Here is a 19145-nt window from a genome sequence, read left to right as displayed (position 1 = left end):
TAAAAGAAAAACACTTTCTAAGGCAATTGTGGCCTCTAGTTTTAGTCTGACTCATATCAACCCTAGCCAGATAAGAAACCATCACTGTAACTGTAATCTAGCACATCTGAAAGACCATAGTACACATTGTTCCACTCATCTACAGCACAAACAAGTGACAGAGATACTTTTTTCTGCAGTGTCCCTGGGTTGTTGCCTTTACTTACCACTTATTTTCTTGCAGGCGTTTCATTACCAAACTAAGTAACATCTTCAGTACCACTAGCACTGATGATGTTACATAGTTTGGATAATGAAACGTTTGCAAGAAAACAACCAATCTCAGAGAGCACCAAGGACCCCTCATATCAACTCTGAGCTACAAATATTCTCCTTTATTGGGACTACTAGTATCATGCCAGTGTAATTCTTTGCTAGTTCAAGGTTGACTGGAAATTATTATACTTCTATAGTTTCGAAAGGGTCTCAATGTCTTTTTTTCATTATTTTACAGCCCAATGGACTCTGACGACTCAATTAGCAACCGATGGTCATTGGGATTTGCATTTGGTGCTACTGCTAATAAAATCATGTTTCTATTTGAGAAAGAGTTCTTTCCAGAGGGACTTCCTGAATGGGCTAAAGGTAAAACTCATGATTAATAAGTGATAAGAGAGCAGTAGAGGAGCTCTGTGTCTTTGTATTCTCCCATTTTTCTGTTTAGCTATTTTTTGATCTAAGGTTATCTTGATTCCAGACAATTAGTTTACTCAGGAGTGCAGTGAGGGCTAGACTTTAGAGCCAAACATGATCTTCAAGAGAACAGGTTATGAAGGCAGTGGCAAATAGCTTCAGTGCCAGCATTAGAGATAATAAGAATAGGCAAGGCCTCCCCAGTATAAATACATAGCCATTTAAAACCCTCCTCCTTGTAACACCATGACATTAAATATGTTTCTAGGAGCATGCATTCTTATTTGGGATTGAAGATAAGACCCTAACATCTGCAACATGTCAAGCCATAGCTGTAAGCAAATAACTTATAATTGGAGTGGGTTAGAGGGTTCTTGATAGGGAAATGCCAACAAATAGTGGGAAGAGTACTTTACTTCTCCTTCTTAACTTTCCTTCTTTAAATTCTTCCTCCTATAACACAATATTTCCTCTCTGCTGACTTTCAGTTTTAAAGCATAATAGGCGATAATGATAGTAAAAGTAGAAAAAGACTCTTGTCAATTAAATATGTTTCATGGTGACTATGATTATGTCCATAGATAGATTGATTATGTCCCCTCAAGTCATTTTTGACTCTCAAGTGGCTCTATACAGTAGATAGAGCTTCTTTATGATGATCTGTCCCTAACCTGGTCTTTCAGGTCTCCCAACTGTGCGCTCATCACCATTATGATGGAAGAGTCCACCCTCTTTGCTACTGGTTGTCCTCTTATTCTCCTACCTTTCCCAGCATTAGGGCCTTCTCTAAGAAGCTAGATCTTTGCATAATGTGTCTGAAGTAGGATAATTTGAGCCTGGTCATTTGCACCTTGAATGTGAACTCTACATTGATTTGTTTGCTGATCATTTTTTTTTTTTATTGAAAAAGTTTTTCAAATACAAGTTTTTCCCCCTTTTCCTCCCTTCTTCCCTAACCCCCCCTCACCACCCATCCCCCCCTGTGACTTCTTCTTCACAACAATAAGCTAATTCATAATTAATTACATAATATTTTACCATGCCCTTACTCACTCCTCAAAGTACTGACCCTTAGCAAAGTATTCTTATAACTCCGCTTTTCTCCGCTTTTCACAATCTACCCTTTTTCTCCTCCCCCAAACTTATAAAATATTATTATTATTACAACAACATAACCTTTACTTTTATATATATTATATATATTAATTTAACATTTCAAAGCAGCCTTCTCCAAATTTAACATTTGTTCAGTTCTATCCGATTCTTCCACTCCCCAAAATATATGTCTTAAAAATCCTTTTTCTTAAACTAATCAATCACTAAACTAGCCTATTTCAACCCAGTTTCCTGCAAGATTACCATACACTACAATTCTAAATATAATCCACTGCCCACTCTACTAAAATATACATATGTCTATATATACATTCCATTTTATAAAAAAAAGACAATAACTTTAAATTTATAATTCATTTAGTATCTTCTTTGATGTCTTTCCACTAGATTGTTAAATCCATCATCCATAATAGGGTAACATAGCATCCTGGTGCAACAGTTTATTCAAAATCTTCAGTCATCTTCTGCCCCCATCAATAATAAATATCCTCATGTATATATAAAAATAAAAACAACCACCCGAGTGACATTATAATTATATTCCATATAGTTGTAATTGTGGTTTTCATCAGGATTATAAATCCCCATCATCTTTGTGGGTAACAGCCAGATCTTCTGCATGCCCCAGCATGACTCTCTTGCCTTGTAACTCAAAATAGATATAATATATTTATCGGTAAAAGAAATCCAAAATAGATAGTTCAAATCCAACAATGTAAGGCTCTTTCCACATCCCAAAATCACGGCATTGCAGAGATCTGCCACTTTCCTCAAGATAGTATTAAACGATAATTCGCCTCCAATATCTTTTCACATGTTCATTTATTTTTTTAAAATCCCTGGCTTCACTGTTGCTTGATTTAGAAACTACTATTTCTACGAAATCTGTTTCTTTTCTTTTTCTTTTGCGGGTTGCATTTCCATCCAGATTTCCTTCCTACAAGTTGTGTATCAGCTGATCGGTTGTCATTCTGCTTTGTAAATTGATCTTGTTGGTTTTGTTTTATTATCCCATATGTCTTTTCCTTCACTTGTATATCAACTGGTTGATTTACGCACTTGTTTGTAAGTTGATAGTTAATCACATTAGAATCAGATGACACTGCTCTCAAATTTATAGACAGTCCAGCTGGGGTATCCAAGGAGTCCAAAGACAGTTTATCTACCACAGCCTCTGTAATTTGATGTTTTCCCTTTATTTCCAACTCCTTTTGCTTGTCCTGTGTTATGCCTAAAGATGTTAAATTTATTTTTAAAAATTTTTGATAAAATTCTTCCGCTTTTTCGACAGTATCCAGTTGGTATCTTACTCCTTGGTGTCTCAATATTAAACCAACTGGGACGTCCCACCTAAATAGAATATTCCTTTTTTTTAACTCATTCACTAGAAAACCAAATTTCTTCCTCTCCATTAACATCTTGGGCGGGAGTTCCTTAAAAATCCAAATCTTTCTTCCACGAAATTGCAAAGCAGAATCATAAGAATTCTGGACAATATTATTTCTAATTTCTTTGTCTGTAAAATAAATCACCACATCTCTAGGCAATTGCCTTTGTTTTGCCAACCAGGAGTTTATTCTATAAATTCTGTCAATCCTGCAAAACACTTCATCAGGTTGAACCTTTAAAATCCCAGCCAGAATTTCAGAAGATATCTTCCTTAAATCATCTCTGTCATCTTCCTGCAAACCTCTCAGTCTAATTGCATATTCTGTAAAATTGTATTGGATCATTAAAACTTCTCTTTCAATCCTCTGTTGTACATTTTCTTCAATAACAGTCTTTTGATCAGCCTCCATTTTAAGTTTGTCTTCTGAACTATTATCCTGAATGTTTGCCAAATCCTTTTTAATTTTTTGGAACTTGTCATCCAAATTCTCCTCAGTTTCTTTCATTTTAGAGTTAGTATTTGCTTCCAACTGAGTCATAAAGTCTGCTAAGCCATTAGCTACTTTTAAAATCTTTCGATCCAGAAAGCCAAACTTAGATTTCACCAATTCACCAATTTCTTTGATTTCCAACTTAAATTTTTCAAGTTGCTGATTCACAATCTCATCCCTTCTTACAATCTCCTCAAGAAGAAATTCTATTATATTAAAGTCAGGTTTCTGTGACTGGAGAGTTAAAACTTGTTGATGTAATTTATTAATGGGGGAATCCCCCCCCCACTGCCTGTTTGTCTAGTTTTATAAGTCTCAGTGCCATTTTTCCACGCAGACAAAATTTACTGGAAAAGAGAGAAAAAAAAACTTTTTTCCAACAAGATCAATATCAGATCCTCAAAGAGAAAGAAAAAAAAAAAAAAAGAAAAAAAAACCGAAATGAGAGTGAGATTTTGCCTTCAGTTACAGCCAAAAGTATTCATTCCGCTACTTTGTAATTAAAAACGGAAGGAGTTTCCCTTTCAGCCTCTCTTCAAGCCGCAGCAGCAATCGCCATTTAAAAAAAAAACTTTTTTCCCTTCACTTCACTTCTTAGGCAAAATAGAATAAAAAGAATACTTGCGCTTCAGGATCAAAGGTCCAGCTCATATCTTCTTTAATTAATTTATTTGACAGATTTACAGGCTTGCTTTTGCCCCCTAGCTCTGCGTGTAGCAGAGATTTCCCAGAGCCCGGAGCATCGGCTGGGGATACGGGGAGTCTCTTCCACTCCCTCCCAAAAGTAAATAAAAAACTTTTGGGATTAGGCAGAGGACTCTACCCACCCCAGCCGGCTCTATCTCCGTTTCCTAATGGAAACGGAGTTTTTTCGAGCCGCCATTCCGCTGAAAAAGGCGGCTCTTACAGGCAGTGGGTTCGACGATCCCGGAGGAGTGTCCAGCGGGGACAAGCAGCAAACCGGAAGTCGTTTGCTGATCATTTTGTTGGCTTTCTTGTTTGTCTATGGTGTTCTCAGGAGTTCTCAAATAGTCCACATATATTAGAACACTATAAAAATTATCAAGAACATTTGCAGAAGGCATAGGAAGTAAGATATAATGTTAGTCTTCTCTGCCTATGCACTGGCACTTTCAGGTACATTTGGAGCTGAGAATTGCCCTCACACATAATGCTAATGTTTTTAACCATGATTTCCTGAAGAAGCCTATTGAGCTAGTTCACATATAATGTTAAGCTATGATTAATAAGTATCCTAGCTGGATTTATGCATCACATCAAGCCATAGCTAAACCATATTATGGTTTGGTGTATTATATGAATCTAAATGCTACTTGTCCATTGCATATGTCTGTGAGTCCCAACTCCTTGTGCAATAGGAGTTGTTCTAGGTAACTCTCATGTTACCAGATCACTATCAATAAAGTCTAGATCGGGTGTCTGCAACCCATGGCTCTGGAGCTGCATGTGGCTCTTTTGTCCCCCTGCTGTGGCTCCCTATCGGCTGAACCCATCACTGACTGGCCCCACCCCTCACCCTCCCCTTCCAGTCACTCCTCGCCTGGCTTGAGAGAGATAAGAGATGAGAGAGAGAGAGAGAGAGAGAAAGTCAGAGACAGAGACAGAGAATGAGACACATAGAGAGAGATACTGGTTTCCCACAGAAAACACTGGGAGCCACAAAACCTGGGTAGGTGTGGCTGGGGGGTGTCATGTGACTGGGCAGGAGTGAGTGACATCGAGTTGGCCACGCCCACCCAGGTTTTGTGGCTCCCGGTGTTTTCTTTTCTGTGGGAAAGGCGTCCAAATGGCTCTTTGAATGTTTAAGGTTGCAGACCCCTGGTCTAGATGATCACTCTATAGGAAGCTGGTAATTAGGACACCCCACCCCCCCGGTCACAAAATAGTGTGCAAGTTTTCAAGTGTTACAGAGCTCTAATAGGGCAAGAAATTATTAGAGAGAAAGCAGAAATGAAAATTTGAGAAATATCCAAATATTCAAGAAATTGTTGAATGAACTCCATCAGAAATGGAATGGTGATGATTGCTCTAGAGATGTGCTCTTGTGGCTGGGATTGGTGAATGCCAAGTGAAGGTGATGGATATTAGCTACAGAAAGCCAAATGCAACAGGTCTCCTCCCCCAGAGAAGTTTACACAAGTCATCAACCTGTATAGCTAAGACCAGCCCAATTTATATCTCCAAAATTCATAAGAACCTTATCCTTAACTTAACACTCACCTCATACTGCTCATGATGAGATTTAGGAATATTCCTTAAGCAGCTAGACATTATCCTTCAGGTGCTGGAGGCTTGAAACTACAGTGTATGATTTTTATGTTATCAGTGTTACAAAAATATCCAGTTTTACCTCATAAGCCCATTAATAAAATTCTCAAAGTGCACTGAATATTTCTTTTATTTGAAATATTTATTTTCTGACAAAACATACATAAGTTTCTCTAAATGATGCAAAAATGATTTTGTAGTCTATAAAATTCAGCAAAGTTTAAAGAACTAATATATTGTCTTATTACTGTTGTTAACGCCATGTGCTTTGTTGTTCCATATTGGATGGTCAGTGACTGTTATAAAAAAGTTTCTCAATCATTCACTGCTGAACGATAAAATAAAGATATATTTATGTCTTTTCTTCTGCAGTATTTTGGATCCTCCTCATGGCTTTTGAAGTGGGCATCTCCTCATACCCTTTCTTTGTCTGTCTTTTAACAAAAAATGAAGTTGTAGGAACAATTTTGGGGTTTCTTTACACAGCAGCTTGGTAAGCAGAATTTTAACAAGTCTCATGAATGAGAGTGAGTCTCAGACTGGGGATCAATTCTTGATATAACAGGGAAAATTACAATAAAGTGATTTCATACTAAAAATATTATCTAGAATTAGAGGTTCTAGGTTTTCTAATAGCCCAACCTACCATTTGCTCTTGAAGATAAGGAATCACTACTTATTATATCAATTTAAATTTGAGAAGCAAAGTTATCAGCACTTAATTTATTGCAATATGTACTTAACAAGAAAACATGAAAAGGGGAGCCAGTTTGGGGTGGGGAATAAAAGCACTGAGCTAGAAAAAGGGAACCCGTAAATTCTAGTCTTCCTGGACTAGACCATGGAGCCAGTTGGGTAATTTTGGGCAAGTGACTCTAGTTCAGTGCTACAGCATTATAGTAAATCACTTACGAAAATATTGCCAAGAAAACTGCATGGAATTGTCCACATAGTTGCCAGGAGGGAGGGAGAGAGATGGTGTATGTGTGTGTTTTAGTATGGATGGATGGATGGATGGATGGATGGAAGGAAGGAAGGAAGGAAGGAAGGAAGGAAGGAAGGAAGGAAGGAATAGATCCTCTAGATGTAATCAAGTGAACAGCTTGCTGCTACGGTACTTAGAAATCCTTCTATTAAACAGAATGAAGGCAATGGGGCATTGTGGGTGGTAAAACCAATAGTTGAGTGACTGCTTAAATACTTATAATTCATAAAATATATGGGCTAGTCCTATATAGTTAGGTCCTCCTTGGACATTCAAACTCATTTTCTTCCGGCTTGGCTTTGATATAGATCATATGGCAAAACTGGGGTGGGCTTTTTTCCTATTTATGCAACTCTTTATCTTACCCCGTGTCCTGCAGTCTGAATTTAGAACTCTGTAGTCAATTTCTCAATTTTTGAGTCTTTTGTTTGAATTTTCTTGCATATATATTATAAGCACTTTCCAATCTCTGGGTTCAAGCAAGTCTTTATTATTACTCTGTTTTTGATACACAAGCATATAGTCACACTTTCTACATCTACAACCATGGTTGCAGCTATTAGAAGACTTTACTGTAAAATTATGCTGCCATATCACCATCACTATATTCAAGTATGAACTTATATTCAGGAAGAATGACATCTTGGTAATCAAGACATTTAGTAGCTACCTGCCTAGTATCTCATTTGTCTTGCAAAATGGTCAGAGAAGTGCATGTAGCACAAACTGAAGCGTGTGTGTGTGTGAGAGAGAGAGACAGAGAGGGAGGGAAGGAGGGAGGGAGAGAGAGAAAGAAAGAGAAAGAGAAAATTTTGCATACTGCCAAAAGTTGTTAAGGCATGGAGTCATACACTCCTGACTTGAAAATGGTGTTGTGTGGAAGTGCCCCAAATCTATATTTATAGGTGCAAATCTGCATGGCATGAATTTATATGTTCTCCTATGTGTGAAATTTAGGTGGAGAAGTAAAGAAATACAGCAAATAGATACTGACAATAAGAAAATCAAGATAGTTGCAATGATCATATGCAAAGCATATGAATTATAACACAAATATTCAGATATTAGTAAATAATTTAGCAAATTAATGGAATGTATTAAGAAAAAAGTTTTCTGAGAACATGGGAAAATCAAAGCACTAAACTATTGTAGCTCTTTCAGCATCTCCCTATTTTCTACATTGCTGTAAAGTTAGCAAGATCTAATGGTGGTGGGGATTAGGAGATGAAAGTTACATTGGAAACATCAGCTAAGGAAGCCTTTAATGCAGGGTGAAATCCAGCAGGTTCTGACAGGTTCTGGAAAACCGTTAGCGGAAATTTTGAGTAGTTCAGAGAACCGACAAATGTCACCTCTGGCTGGCCCCAGAGTGGGGTGGGAATGGAGATTTTGCAATATCCTTCCCCCAGGAATGGAGAGGGAATTGGGATTTTGCAGTATCCTTCCCCTGGAGTGGGGTGGGAATGGAGATTTTGCAGTATCCTTCCCCTGCCATGCCCACCAAGCCACACCACACCTACCAAGCCATGCCCACAGAACCGGTAGTAAAAAAGTTTGAATTTCACCACTGCTTTACCATTGCCAATGAAGATCTGCATTCATGAAAGAATATCCTTTTCCAAACAGAACTTTCCAATTGTATTAGCTGTTAATTCCTGAAATTTTCCAGTCAGATTTCACCAGTAATATAGAAATCAAAGAAATAGTGTGAAAGTGATGAGTGATTCTGATGTTGGATCCGATTTGAATATAGTGCGTCAGAAATTTGGCTTAACAAGTCGTATAAATATGTATGTATGTATTCTATAGCTTCTACTGCCAATTTAGGAAACTAATTACTCCATGTATTTTACAGGGCAGTTATCACGATCTTAGACATTGTAGAGTGTCCTGCGGAAGATGTAAGTATATATTTTTGACAATTATTACTGTTTTAATATGGTGATTGCAGGTTCACTTAAGGTGTTCAGTGCATCAATCTAATGAAAGTTTAGCAGGTTACTGGTTTGCTGCTGGAAGAAAATCCCCTGAGCACCATGCACAAAAAAATGTGGTGTAAGCTAAGGTTAGGCCTATAGAAAATCTATTGTGCTTTCTGTGCATGAGGAGCAAGTGCTCAAGCAAAAAGTAAATGGATTCAGTATACTGAGGGAGGCAATAACACTGAAGAAGTCATAGAAAGTCATGAAATCTATCCCTACAGGTGAGTTTTTGACAGGACTCATCAAATGAATGGGATCATAAATTCTGACTGAATTCCTGATACCAAACAACCATTAGTCAAGTCCTCAGTGGCTAATATTGAAGAACTTCGGATCTACATGAGTTGGCTTACAACTTCCAACATCTACCAGTGGCATGTCTTCTCTTATGTTGGCTGAAAGAAATGGGAGTTTTTAATCTAACTATGGATCCCAGATTTGACAAAGCTGCTCCATACTCTTCCAGCATGTAAACCTGTTCTCCATAGCTGAGTTTACATAAAGACAGATCATTGGCCCACTTTGCTATTATCTATGCTGACTGGCAGGATATTTTTCATTAGATTATAAGATTAGAATAAAGTAGGCCTTTGTCACTGAATTGCATCCTAAAGACCCAAGATTTCTGGTATGAACCTCATGATAAGTTTCAGCATTTACAATTAATGTACTACATGAATTAAGTTGAATTTATATAGGGAAGGAAGAAGAGTGGATCATCTGCAACTTAGTTGGTAATTCTGCTTTCCATGCATAGGCTGTGGGAAAGTACAGTGGCATAATTCTGATGTGGCCATCCGTGCTGTTCCTGTTCCTTCTGCTAGGACGCTTTCTTTTTAATTTTGTGAAAGCAGTGAGAAATTCATCTGTATACAACCAAAATGTGAGTATTTATAGCAGCACTGAAATCCTCTCTTTTAATAACTTCATTTAGATTATTTGATTGTACTCCAATGAGATGAAAGTTCTTTAAATGCAATTGAATAGCAAAGACAAACCTAGAAAAAGAATTGCAAAATCAACTGAATATTAAATCAGACTTACTGATTTAAGAAATAAGAACATGTCTGGCAATCATATCCCTTTCTTACTCACTATTTTGGCCATTTAAAAGCAGTTAAAAATTGTTGCTTCTACAAGACTTTGAAAATTGAGATCATACTACACTAGCCACGTGTTTGGCTATCTGTTAGTTTCATTGTTTTTAATTAATATTATTATGGTTTTCTGGCTTTATTTCGGTTTATTAACTGTCTAGAGAAGTAGCGTTGTGGTTAATTACCAGTTATGATTAAACTAATTAAAGGTAAAATAACTAAAATTTCTCCTGCCTAAAATCAGTATTTTAAGGATAAAAATGGTCAAATTTGGTCAAAAACGTCCACATTTTTGGAAGATTTAATAGCTGACTTCCATAATCAGATATATATAACTTTGCAGTGACACCCAATAAAATTCTGATAGAAACCATCATCTGCGAAGTTGAAACCAGCTTAAAGAAACTCAGTGCTGATGATGCTGATAAAGTCAGACATGATGTCACCAACATTCTATGCACTAGTAAACCATCTAAAAGCAACTTATCAAAAGAAGAACAAAAAGCACTGCAAGTTTTAAAAAACGATAATAGCATAATGATATTACCAGCAGATAAAGGCAACGCAACAGTAGTAATGAACACAGTGGACTATGAAAAGAAACTGTCTGATTTACTTCAAGACGCCACATATAAACCCATAAACACAGACCCAACAACATATCTAGAAAAAACCACGAGGATAAAGATAAAATCAAGTACTATAAGTAAAGAAATCCAACAAACAATTATTCCCAGAGAAAAATAATCAAAATGTCCAAAACTGTATGGCCTCCCAAAAATACACAAAGCTGGAATACCTCTTAGACCCATAGTAAGTTCCATAGGCTCACCGTTACAAAATCTAGCCAAATATCTAGCAAAACATCTACAACCTTATGCAGAATCTGCTGCTTCATATGTACAGAACTCATACCATTTCATACAAATAATAAAAAAGCAACACATAAAAGAAAATGACCTTTTTGTAAGCTTTGATGTTGTATGACTATTCACACAAATACCTGTCAAAGAAGCCCTGTCATCAATTAAAAACAAATATCAACTATCGAAACATATCGCAGATTTAACAGAACATTGTTTATCCAACACATATTTCATACACAGAGGATAGAGATATAAACAAATAGAAGGCGCACCAATGGGATCACCATTATCACCGGTCATTGCTAATTTTTTCATGGAAGAATTCGAATCCAATGCTTTAGAAAAAACTGTTAACAAATCAAAATTATAGCTCAGATATGTTGATGACACTTTTGTGATCTGGCCGCATGGAAGAGATAAACTGGAAAACTTCTTAGTATATTTGAACAGCCTCCATCCGAAAATAAAGTTCACCATGGAGATAGAATCAGAAAACTAGTTGTATTAACTCGATGTATTAATTTATAAAAAATCTGATGGCACCTTAGGACATACCATCTATCAAAAGAAGACACATACGAATCTCTATCTCAATGCCAAATCACACCACCATCCAGCACAAATAAACTCTGTTGCCAAAACATTAACCACAAGAACTAAACGTCTGGCTGATGAAGCACATTTACAAACAGAATTATATACACTAACTAATGTACTGACATCAAATGGGTTCTGTAGAAATAAAATCATCAGTATGATCCAGCATGCAACACCTAGACAGAAAAAACAATAACAAGAGGAACAAAACAATGGGAAAGCCATCTTGCCCTATATAAAAGGAACAACAGTTAAAATTAGCAAAGTACTGCATAGACACAACATCAAAACCATATTTTGCACAGATAGAAAAATATTGTCCATTCTGAGAAACCCTAAAGACAAAATAGAATTAGAAGATCAAGGTATATACGAAATCCCGTGTGCTTCCTGCCCATCAGCGTATATTGGACAGACCAACAGAAGAATGAGTGTGTGCATCGAGGAATACAAAAACTCAATACAAAAGCAAGAACACACATCATCATTAGTTCATCACATAAATACAACAGGACATAATATTAATTTTAATAACACAAAAACAATTGCAAAAATAGAACATCTCAATGGCAGAATAATCAGAGAGGCCATTGAAACAGAGAAAAGACAATATTGCATGAATAAACGTGATGACACTTCCCATCTGCCTACTATTTGGAAACCTGCTCTCATAGATAGACGACTCTTAACACAAAATATAAAACATAGATCAAGGGTTAATCAAAAGGCCTGTATTGCCACAAGTTCCAGCCAAATCACATTCCAGCCAGCCACAAAGATGAAGCCCTGCCACCTGGTGGAGAAAAACCGACCATACACCCGAAGCCAAGCCAATAAACACAGACTGGGACTCCCAACCAATCAGAATGAAAAGGTGGAGCCATCCCAGACTACCAGCACCAGATTTGAACTATAATGGCAGTTACTACAAAAGACCCCTCACATAAGCCTGATGATGGCAGATGAGATTCTGTCGAAACGTCGCTTCTACCCTTTTAGGGATATGTTAACAATTACATGGGAAGAAACCCGAAATATTAACTGTATACACACAGACACACACAGACACACACAGACACACACACACACACACACACACACACACACACACACACACATGTATAATTTGATTTATATGCCGCCCTTCTCCGGAGATTCAGGGCGGCTTACAATGCGTTAAGCAATAGCCTTCATACTTTTGTATATTTATACAAAGTCAGTTTATTGCCCCCACAAACTGGGTCCTCAGTTTACCTACCTTAGAAAGGATGAAAGGCTGAGTCAACCTTGAGCCTGGGGAGATTTGAATTTACAGTAATTGCGGACAGCTGGTGTTAATCACAATGCTATTAGTCTGCTGAGCCACCAGACCCGTTCTATCATCATGTCTTCTAAGATTAACCATATTCCCCAATTCTTGACAGTTTTCCCAGCCTTCTAGATCAGTGTTTCTCATGCTGACTGGGAAATTCTGGGAGTTGAAGTTCACATATTTTAATGTTGCCAAGCTTGGGAAACACTGCTGCAGATAATATAACCTACCCTAAGGAAAATTGGTGAGTCTATCTTGATTATATCTCTTAGATGGTTTTAAGATTTGCAAAACCAATAAACCATTGTTTATTAAAGAAGGTGAATCATAAAAATGACCCTGAAATTAATAAGCCCTTTTATATATCAAACAGCCAATTTGGTCTAGTGATTAAAGCCCCGGCTAGAAACTAAGAGATTGTGAGTTCATGATCTGATTTAGGCATTAAAGCTGGCTAAGTGTCTCTGAGCCAGTCACTTTCTCTCAGCCCAACCCTGCTCACAATGTTGTTGTAGGGTAAATAGGATGAGGAAGGAGTATTAGGCATGCTCACCATCTTGAGTTTTTATAAAAATAACAAAGGCAGGATATAAATAAATAAATAATCTTTTTCAATATTATAAGCTATTAATAAGTAATCATTTAGCAGGTAAGGATCAACATTAATTTCAGTGGAATAGTTGGAGCTCAAATGTTTGGGACACTGGGCAGGTTAGCAAGCCCACATTCAAGGCTCAAGTGCTGCTGTGGGCAGGATTGAACTGTTGTCCTTCACTCCAGCTCCTGCTGGGGTCATGAAAAGAGTCCTGAACTGGGCGTTCCCAGGGCAATGGTGATGTTACTGGCTAATCCTTTCAATCTGGAAGTGCCTTTTGCATATGAGTGCAAAAGTTGAATAGTTTTGAAGAAAATATTGAAGTGTTTGTGGTTAAGTTTCAAAAGAATGTGTTTCAGTAGCAAGTAGGTGCAAAGTTTTGCCACTGTGTGGTTGAAATATAAAACAATCTCAATCTTATAATCAATCATTACATTAATTTCTCTAAACAATAATAGCTCTATGCTTTTCTATCTTATGCTTACATCACAAACATCATTGGAGGTATGCAAATGGTAGGAATAAGGAAATTTCTAGAATAATCAAGGGAATAATGGTTGTGTTAACCTATTTATATAGTTATATTTTGAGGGATGTGGTGGCTCAGTGGCTAAGATGCTGAGCTTGTCAATTGGAAGGTTGGCAGTTCTCGGTTCGAATCCCTAGTGCCGCATAACGGGGTGAGCTCCTGTTATTTGTCCCAGCTTCTGCCAACCTAGAAGTTTGAAAACACACAAAAAATGCAAGTAGAAAAATAGGGATCACCTTTGGTGGAAAGGTAAGAGTGTTCCATGCACCTTTGGCATTTAGTCATGCTGGCCACATGACCACGGAGATGTCTTCGGACAGCGCTGGCTCTTCGGCTTTGAAACGGAGATAAGCACTGCCCCCTAGAGTTGGGAATGACTAGCACATATGTGAGAGGGAAACCTTTACCTTTACCTATAGTTATATTTTATAACAAGCATGTGCCAGGAAATTCTATAATAGGCTTGTTGTTAACTTGTTCTATATCAAACATGGAAAATAAGAAGTCCGGGCAGTTAAGTGAATATATAAGCTTATTGCAAGCTTAAGCTCTCTACAAGAATCTGAACTACTAACAAACCGAATTGGTGGTAGATAAGTGTGCTGTCCCGCTCTCTCACATGCACACATGTAACTGTGGTTTAGAGGGTTTATTAATATTCCCTCACAACTCCTTTTACCAAAAACCCAGAACTGTTCAAATTAAGTCCAGCCACAAGGAGACCAATGCTAGTCCACAGAACAATGCCAATTAGTCCATAAGGCACTTGAAAGTTTCCCAGTCAAAATAAACCCAACACGCAAAATTAAATCCACAATACAAGAGGGTTCATGAGGCAAGAAAAGTCCAGAGTTCACAAGGCACGATCCAAGTCAAGGCACGGTATCAATTCAAAGCAAGGCAAGAATCACAACGACCAGAAAACACACAACTAGGAAATGAACATGTTGTTCTCAGCATGACTTTCCTCTCTCTGCTGTGCTGAATAGCCATCTTCTGGTGCAGCCTATCAAGAAGGGCGAGGCTTTCTCCGGTTGGCACCGCGGGGATACAGACGGGGAATTAGTGGGCTTATCGGAGCCCCGCGAAAACCCCATCTGTTAAGCCCTCGCCGGTAGGTCTTTGGACCTACCCTGTCCTGTAGGGACAGGGTGATAGAGAGGGACCCTCGGATGGCCGAGAGGAACAGGCAGGTTCCTCAGGGCCGGAGGCTTGCCCTCTGCGCCAGCGGCGGTTTAACGGCAGCCATGGCAGCTGCCCTGAGACAGCGGCAACCGGGATACAAGAATGCGCAGGAGGAGAGGTGGAGAAGTGGAGAGCAGAACTGGGAGTTTGTATGCCGGGTGAGTGGACATCAACCCAGGAAGGAACTGCCCACAAATGCTGAATTACAATTAGTTTGCCCCAGCCTTAACAGCGGCTGAGAACTATTGGGGCACAAAGACAAAAGACCTGTTGGTGGAAAACATAAATTACTGACTTTTTGGAAATGTTTGACTACAGATCTGGATATATTTTTTCTTTACTTTTTGGTGGATAAAGGAGATTGGACTATGTTTGGGAGAGAGGAAGGAGAAGAGGAAATAATTATGCCTTCAAAAGCAAAGGGAAAAGACAAACGGAGACGGATAAAATGGTTGCCAGCTGAAAAGGGAAAGTCTAAATTCCAGGCTGCTTGCTACTTGAAAAGAGAAACTTGTTATTTAAACTTGACTATTTTGAGAAAAAGACTCAGAGAACTTGATTTAGGATACATAATCTGTTCACTGGAGGATCTATTGAAGATTAGAAAGAAGAAATTGAATGGAACAATGAAAACTGAACTAATAAACGTGGCAATAAAAGAAGGGTGTGGCAATAGAAGGACATGATAATACCATATATGGAATAGCTTGAGAATCAACTTTGTAGAACTTATAACTTTGATGACATTGAAATGGAAAAGATACATACTTGGAAGACTGGAGAAAGGAATAATGGAATATATTAAGTAACAAGACAACAAAATAGTATATTTTGATTTAAATGAATGTAACGGTTTCTGGGTGGTTGAATAATCCTAGGAGATACTTTTTTTCTCTCTCTTTCTTTTTCTTCTCTATGTTCTCTCTCAATTTCTTTCTTGTAGTATCCTTCTCTTCGTTTCTTTTCCCCTCTTTATTTTCTTTTTAATTCTTTTTACTTCTTTTGTTATATTTCTATTCTCTTCCTTTTTCCTTTTTTCTCTTTTTTAGTGTTGCCTTATTTTTTTTGTATTTCTTTTATTGTAATTATTATTATTATTGCTATTACTCTCTCCTTTTCTTTCTATTATTATTTTCATATAAATATATAAACAATTTGATTAAGAAATAAGAGCATAAATGATTGAAGAAAAACATGATTTTTGGATGTTCTAATGCCTTTTTAAATTTGGAATTTTTAACTAGCACTACTTACAGATTTAATAATCTGGAAGAAAATATTTACTTTTAAAGGTGTTGGATGTTAAAAAGAATTATTTATAGAATTAAGAACCATAAAAAATTGATTTTAAAGTGTTTCAAAATGTTTTCTATTGAAAATAAGAAATAAGCATAGAATGGGAGAAAATTTAAGAGAGAATAGGAGATAAGATATTGAAATATACTTTTATCTTAAATTGGTAAGAGATATGGAGGAGAATAGATTGGAAAACAATATTGGTAACATATTCCGAAACAATTTGGAGTTAAACAACTGAATAAGAGATAAATGTTATGAATTAGTTAAATAAATGAATTTAGGAGTGGAGGAAAGCATGACTCTGGAGATCAGTGAAAGCAAAGCTGTGACCCAGTTTTACAAATAAGGTAGGAGTAGAGGAAAGCATCATACTGGAGAACAGTTAAAGTAAACTTGGAACCAGTTAATAATAATAAAAAAAAGAGTTAGGAGTGGAGGAAAGCATGGGCTGGTCAATAGTTAAAGCAAAACTGTGAGCTAGCCAAAAATAAAAAGGTAGGAGTGGAGGAGACTATACTTGGGGATCAAGTGAAATAAAGTTGTGAACCAGTTAAAATAGGGGTAGGAGTGGAGGAAAGCATTGCTGGAAGGCAACTACTTGAGTTGTGAACCAGTTTTATAATAGATTTAGGAGGAGTTAAGGAGAAGGTTGGTGTGCAGTTAAAATTATACTGTGAACCAGCTAAAATAATTAAGATAAGGAGTGGAGGAAAGCATTGCTGGAAAGCAGCTGATTAAGATGTGAACCAGCTAAAAAATAAATTTAGGAGGAAGTGGAAGAGATTTTACCGGAGAATAGTAGTTAAACTGTGAACCAGTTTACATAAATACAGATAAGAGTATTGGAAAATACAGCTGGGAAATAGATATTTAAGCTATGAACCAGTTAAAAATTAGATTTAATAAAATATGAGAATAAACTTGAAATAAATAAAATAAAGTATTGTGGAAGTAACAAACTATAGAAGGAAATGTTGATTATTTATGAAATGACTTTAAGAGAGGAGGAAAATACTTTTTGTCAAGATTATGGATATTAGATGTCATTTAAGAGAAGTAAAATATAGATTTGAGGTAATGAGTCTTAGGATTGAGGAATATATATGAAATATTGATTGTTAAAATGATAAAGATTTAGAACAGTGTTTATTGTTTAGAATTTTGGGTGTAATATTAGAATGATAAATGTTTAGAATAAGATTTTTTTTCTTTTTTCTTTCTTTTTTTTTTTTAAAGATGTAAATGGATAAAATTTGGAACAAAATTGATTGAGGGAATGTGAATAATTGTACTCATTTTATGCCGGACCAAACCCTTGCTCTAAAACGATGTATTTTATGTTTTATGTTTAAAAAAATAAAAAAAAATTGGGGAAAAAAAAAAGGGCGAGGCTTTCTCATCACAAGTAATCTGGCTGACCTTCTCCGCTCCTGCCTTTTCTCTGCCCTATGTGTTCTTGGATGAGGTGCAGTAGGCAGTTCCTCTTCCTCATCACTGACTGGTTCCATCTGCATGCTTTCTCCACTGGAAGCCTCTGGGCTGTCCTGCTGAAGCTGTGTCTGTGCCAAATCCTTCTCAGATGGCTGCTTGGAGCCATTAACCAACTCCCTTCTGGACATGCCTGGAACTGCTGACATCTGGAGAGCTAATTGGGGAAGCGTCCGGGGAAGTCATACAATAAGAATCAATGGAGTTCAGGGTGTGATAGACTTAGATCTCTCGTGGGCACGAAGGGACTTGAGACCAATTATGCATTTGACCCTTCTTCCCTTGGGTGCATTCTGGTCATCTCCTACAATCAGTGCACATTTTGCACTCAACAGTGTTGCCTGCTCAGCTAATGTTAATAATCTCTTCCTGTGAAATTAATCCTTTTCTTTTGGGAGACTTTCATCTAATTCCTCAGGCAGCAAAGATTGATTAATTCCAGCTACTCTGAAATTGTTCCAGGTTATAACACTGATCTTAATGTTGAGGCTCTATGATGAGAAAAACTATCTGGAGGCACATCAGACTGAATTTTTGAGGATTCGTCTTGCTGCACCCTGAAGTACTGCCAATGCCCTTCTTAGGTTAGAAATTGGGATGCCCAAAATTGAAGTTAGGTTAATGTTAGATTACTGGTTAAAACTCCAGTTCTTCTCCTTGAGCTTACTCCCATTAATAATGGCTGATGACTGCCACCTAAGCTGGAACAATCTCATCAAATAAACACTGAGAACAATAAGGTTACTGTCAGAGAACATTAGATTGTTGAGATACCAACATGCCAAACATACACTCCCATAGAAACTACAAGTAGTCCTCACTTACTGACAGTAATTGGGACTGTATATTTGCCATTTGTGACCTGCTAGCATCCCCATGGGCTTTGCTTTTGAAAGCCAACAGCGAAGGTCACAAATGCAATTACGTGACCACAGGATGTTGCAGTGCATCTTGAGAGCAAGTTGCCAAGCACCTGAATCATGATCACATGACTGTGAGGATGCTGTGATGGCCACAAGTTTGACGGCCAATTGTCTCATTTGTTCAGTGCTGTCATAATTCTGAACAGTTGCTAAATAAGTAGTTGCAAAGCAAAGACTACTCGTAAATGATATCGAAATTCAGATTGAAGTAAATAGTTTAGAGAAATAGGGCAAATGGTTCCTGGGGAATGACCAATTAGCTGCTGACATTTCCCAAACTAAGGAAAGCTTTCTTCTGGACTACAGTATGTATAATAACCTCTCTTTGGC

The 19145-nt window shown here is 37.3% G+C and overlaps 1 protein-coding gene across 2 annotated transcripts in view; it reads left to right on the top strand.

The window, feature by feature from the left end:
• Positions 1 to 19145, top strand: part of LOC117661703 (stimulated by retinoic acid gene 6 protein-like) — a 45529-nt gene that overhangs the window by 6283 nt on the left and 20101 nt on the right. For both annotated transcript variants that reach the window (XM_034410788.3, XM_087886437.1), the window contains exons 4-7: positions 494 to 624; positions 6330 to 6450; positions 8798 to 8843; positions 9682 to 9807. In XM_034410788.3, the coding sequence (XP_034266679.2) occupies positions 494 to 624; positions 6330 to 6450; positions 8798 to 8843; positions 9682 to 9807 (424 nt within the window). The remainder of the gene's footprint in view (positions 1 to 493; positions 625 to 6329; positions 6451 to 8797; positions 8844 to 9681; positions 9808 to 19145) is intronic.

This window comes from Pantherophis guttatus, chromosome 2 (assembly GCF_059756535.1).
Source record: "Pantherophis guttatus breed Tessera chromosome 2, ASM5975653v1, whole genome shotgun sequence".
Classification (NCBI taxonomy): domain Eukaryota; kingdom Metazoa; phylum Chordata; class Lepidosauria; order Squamata; family Colubridae; genus Pantherophis; species Pantherophis guttatus.
Note: the sequence above shows the minus strand (reverse complement) of the source record. Positions and strands in the feature narration are given on the sequence as shown.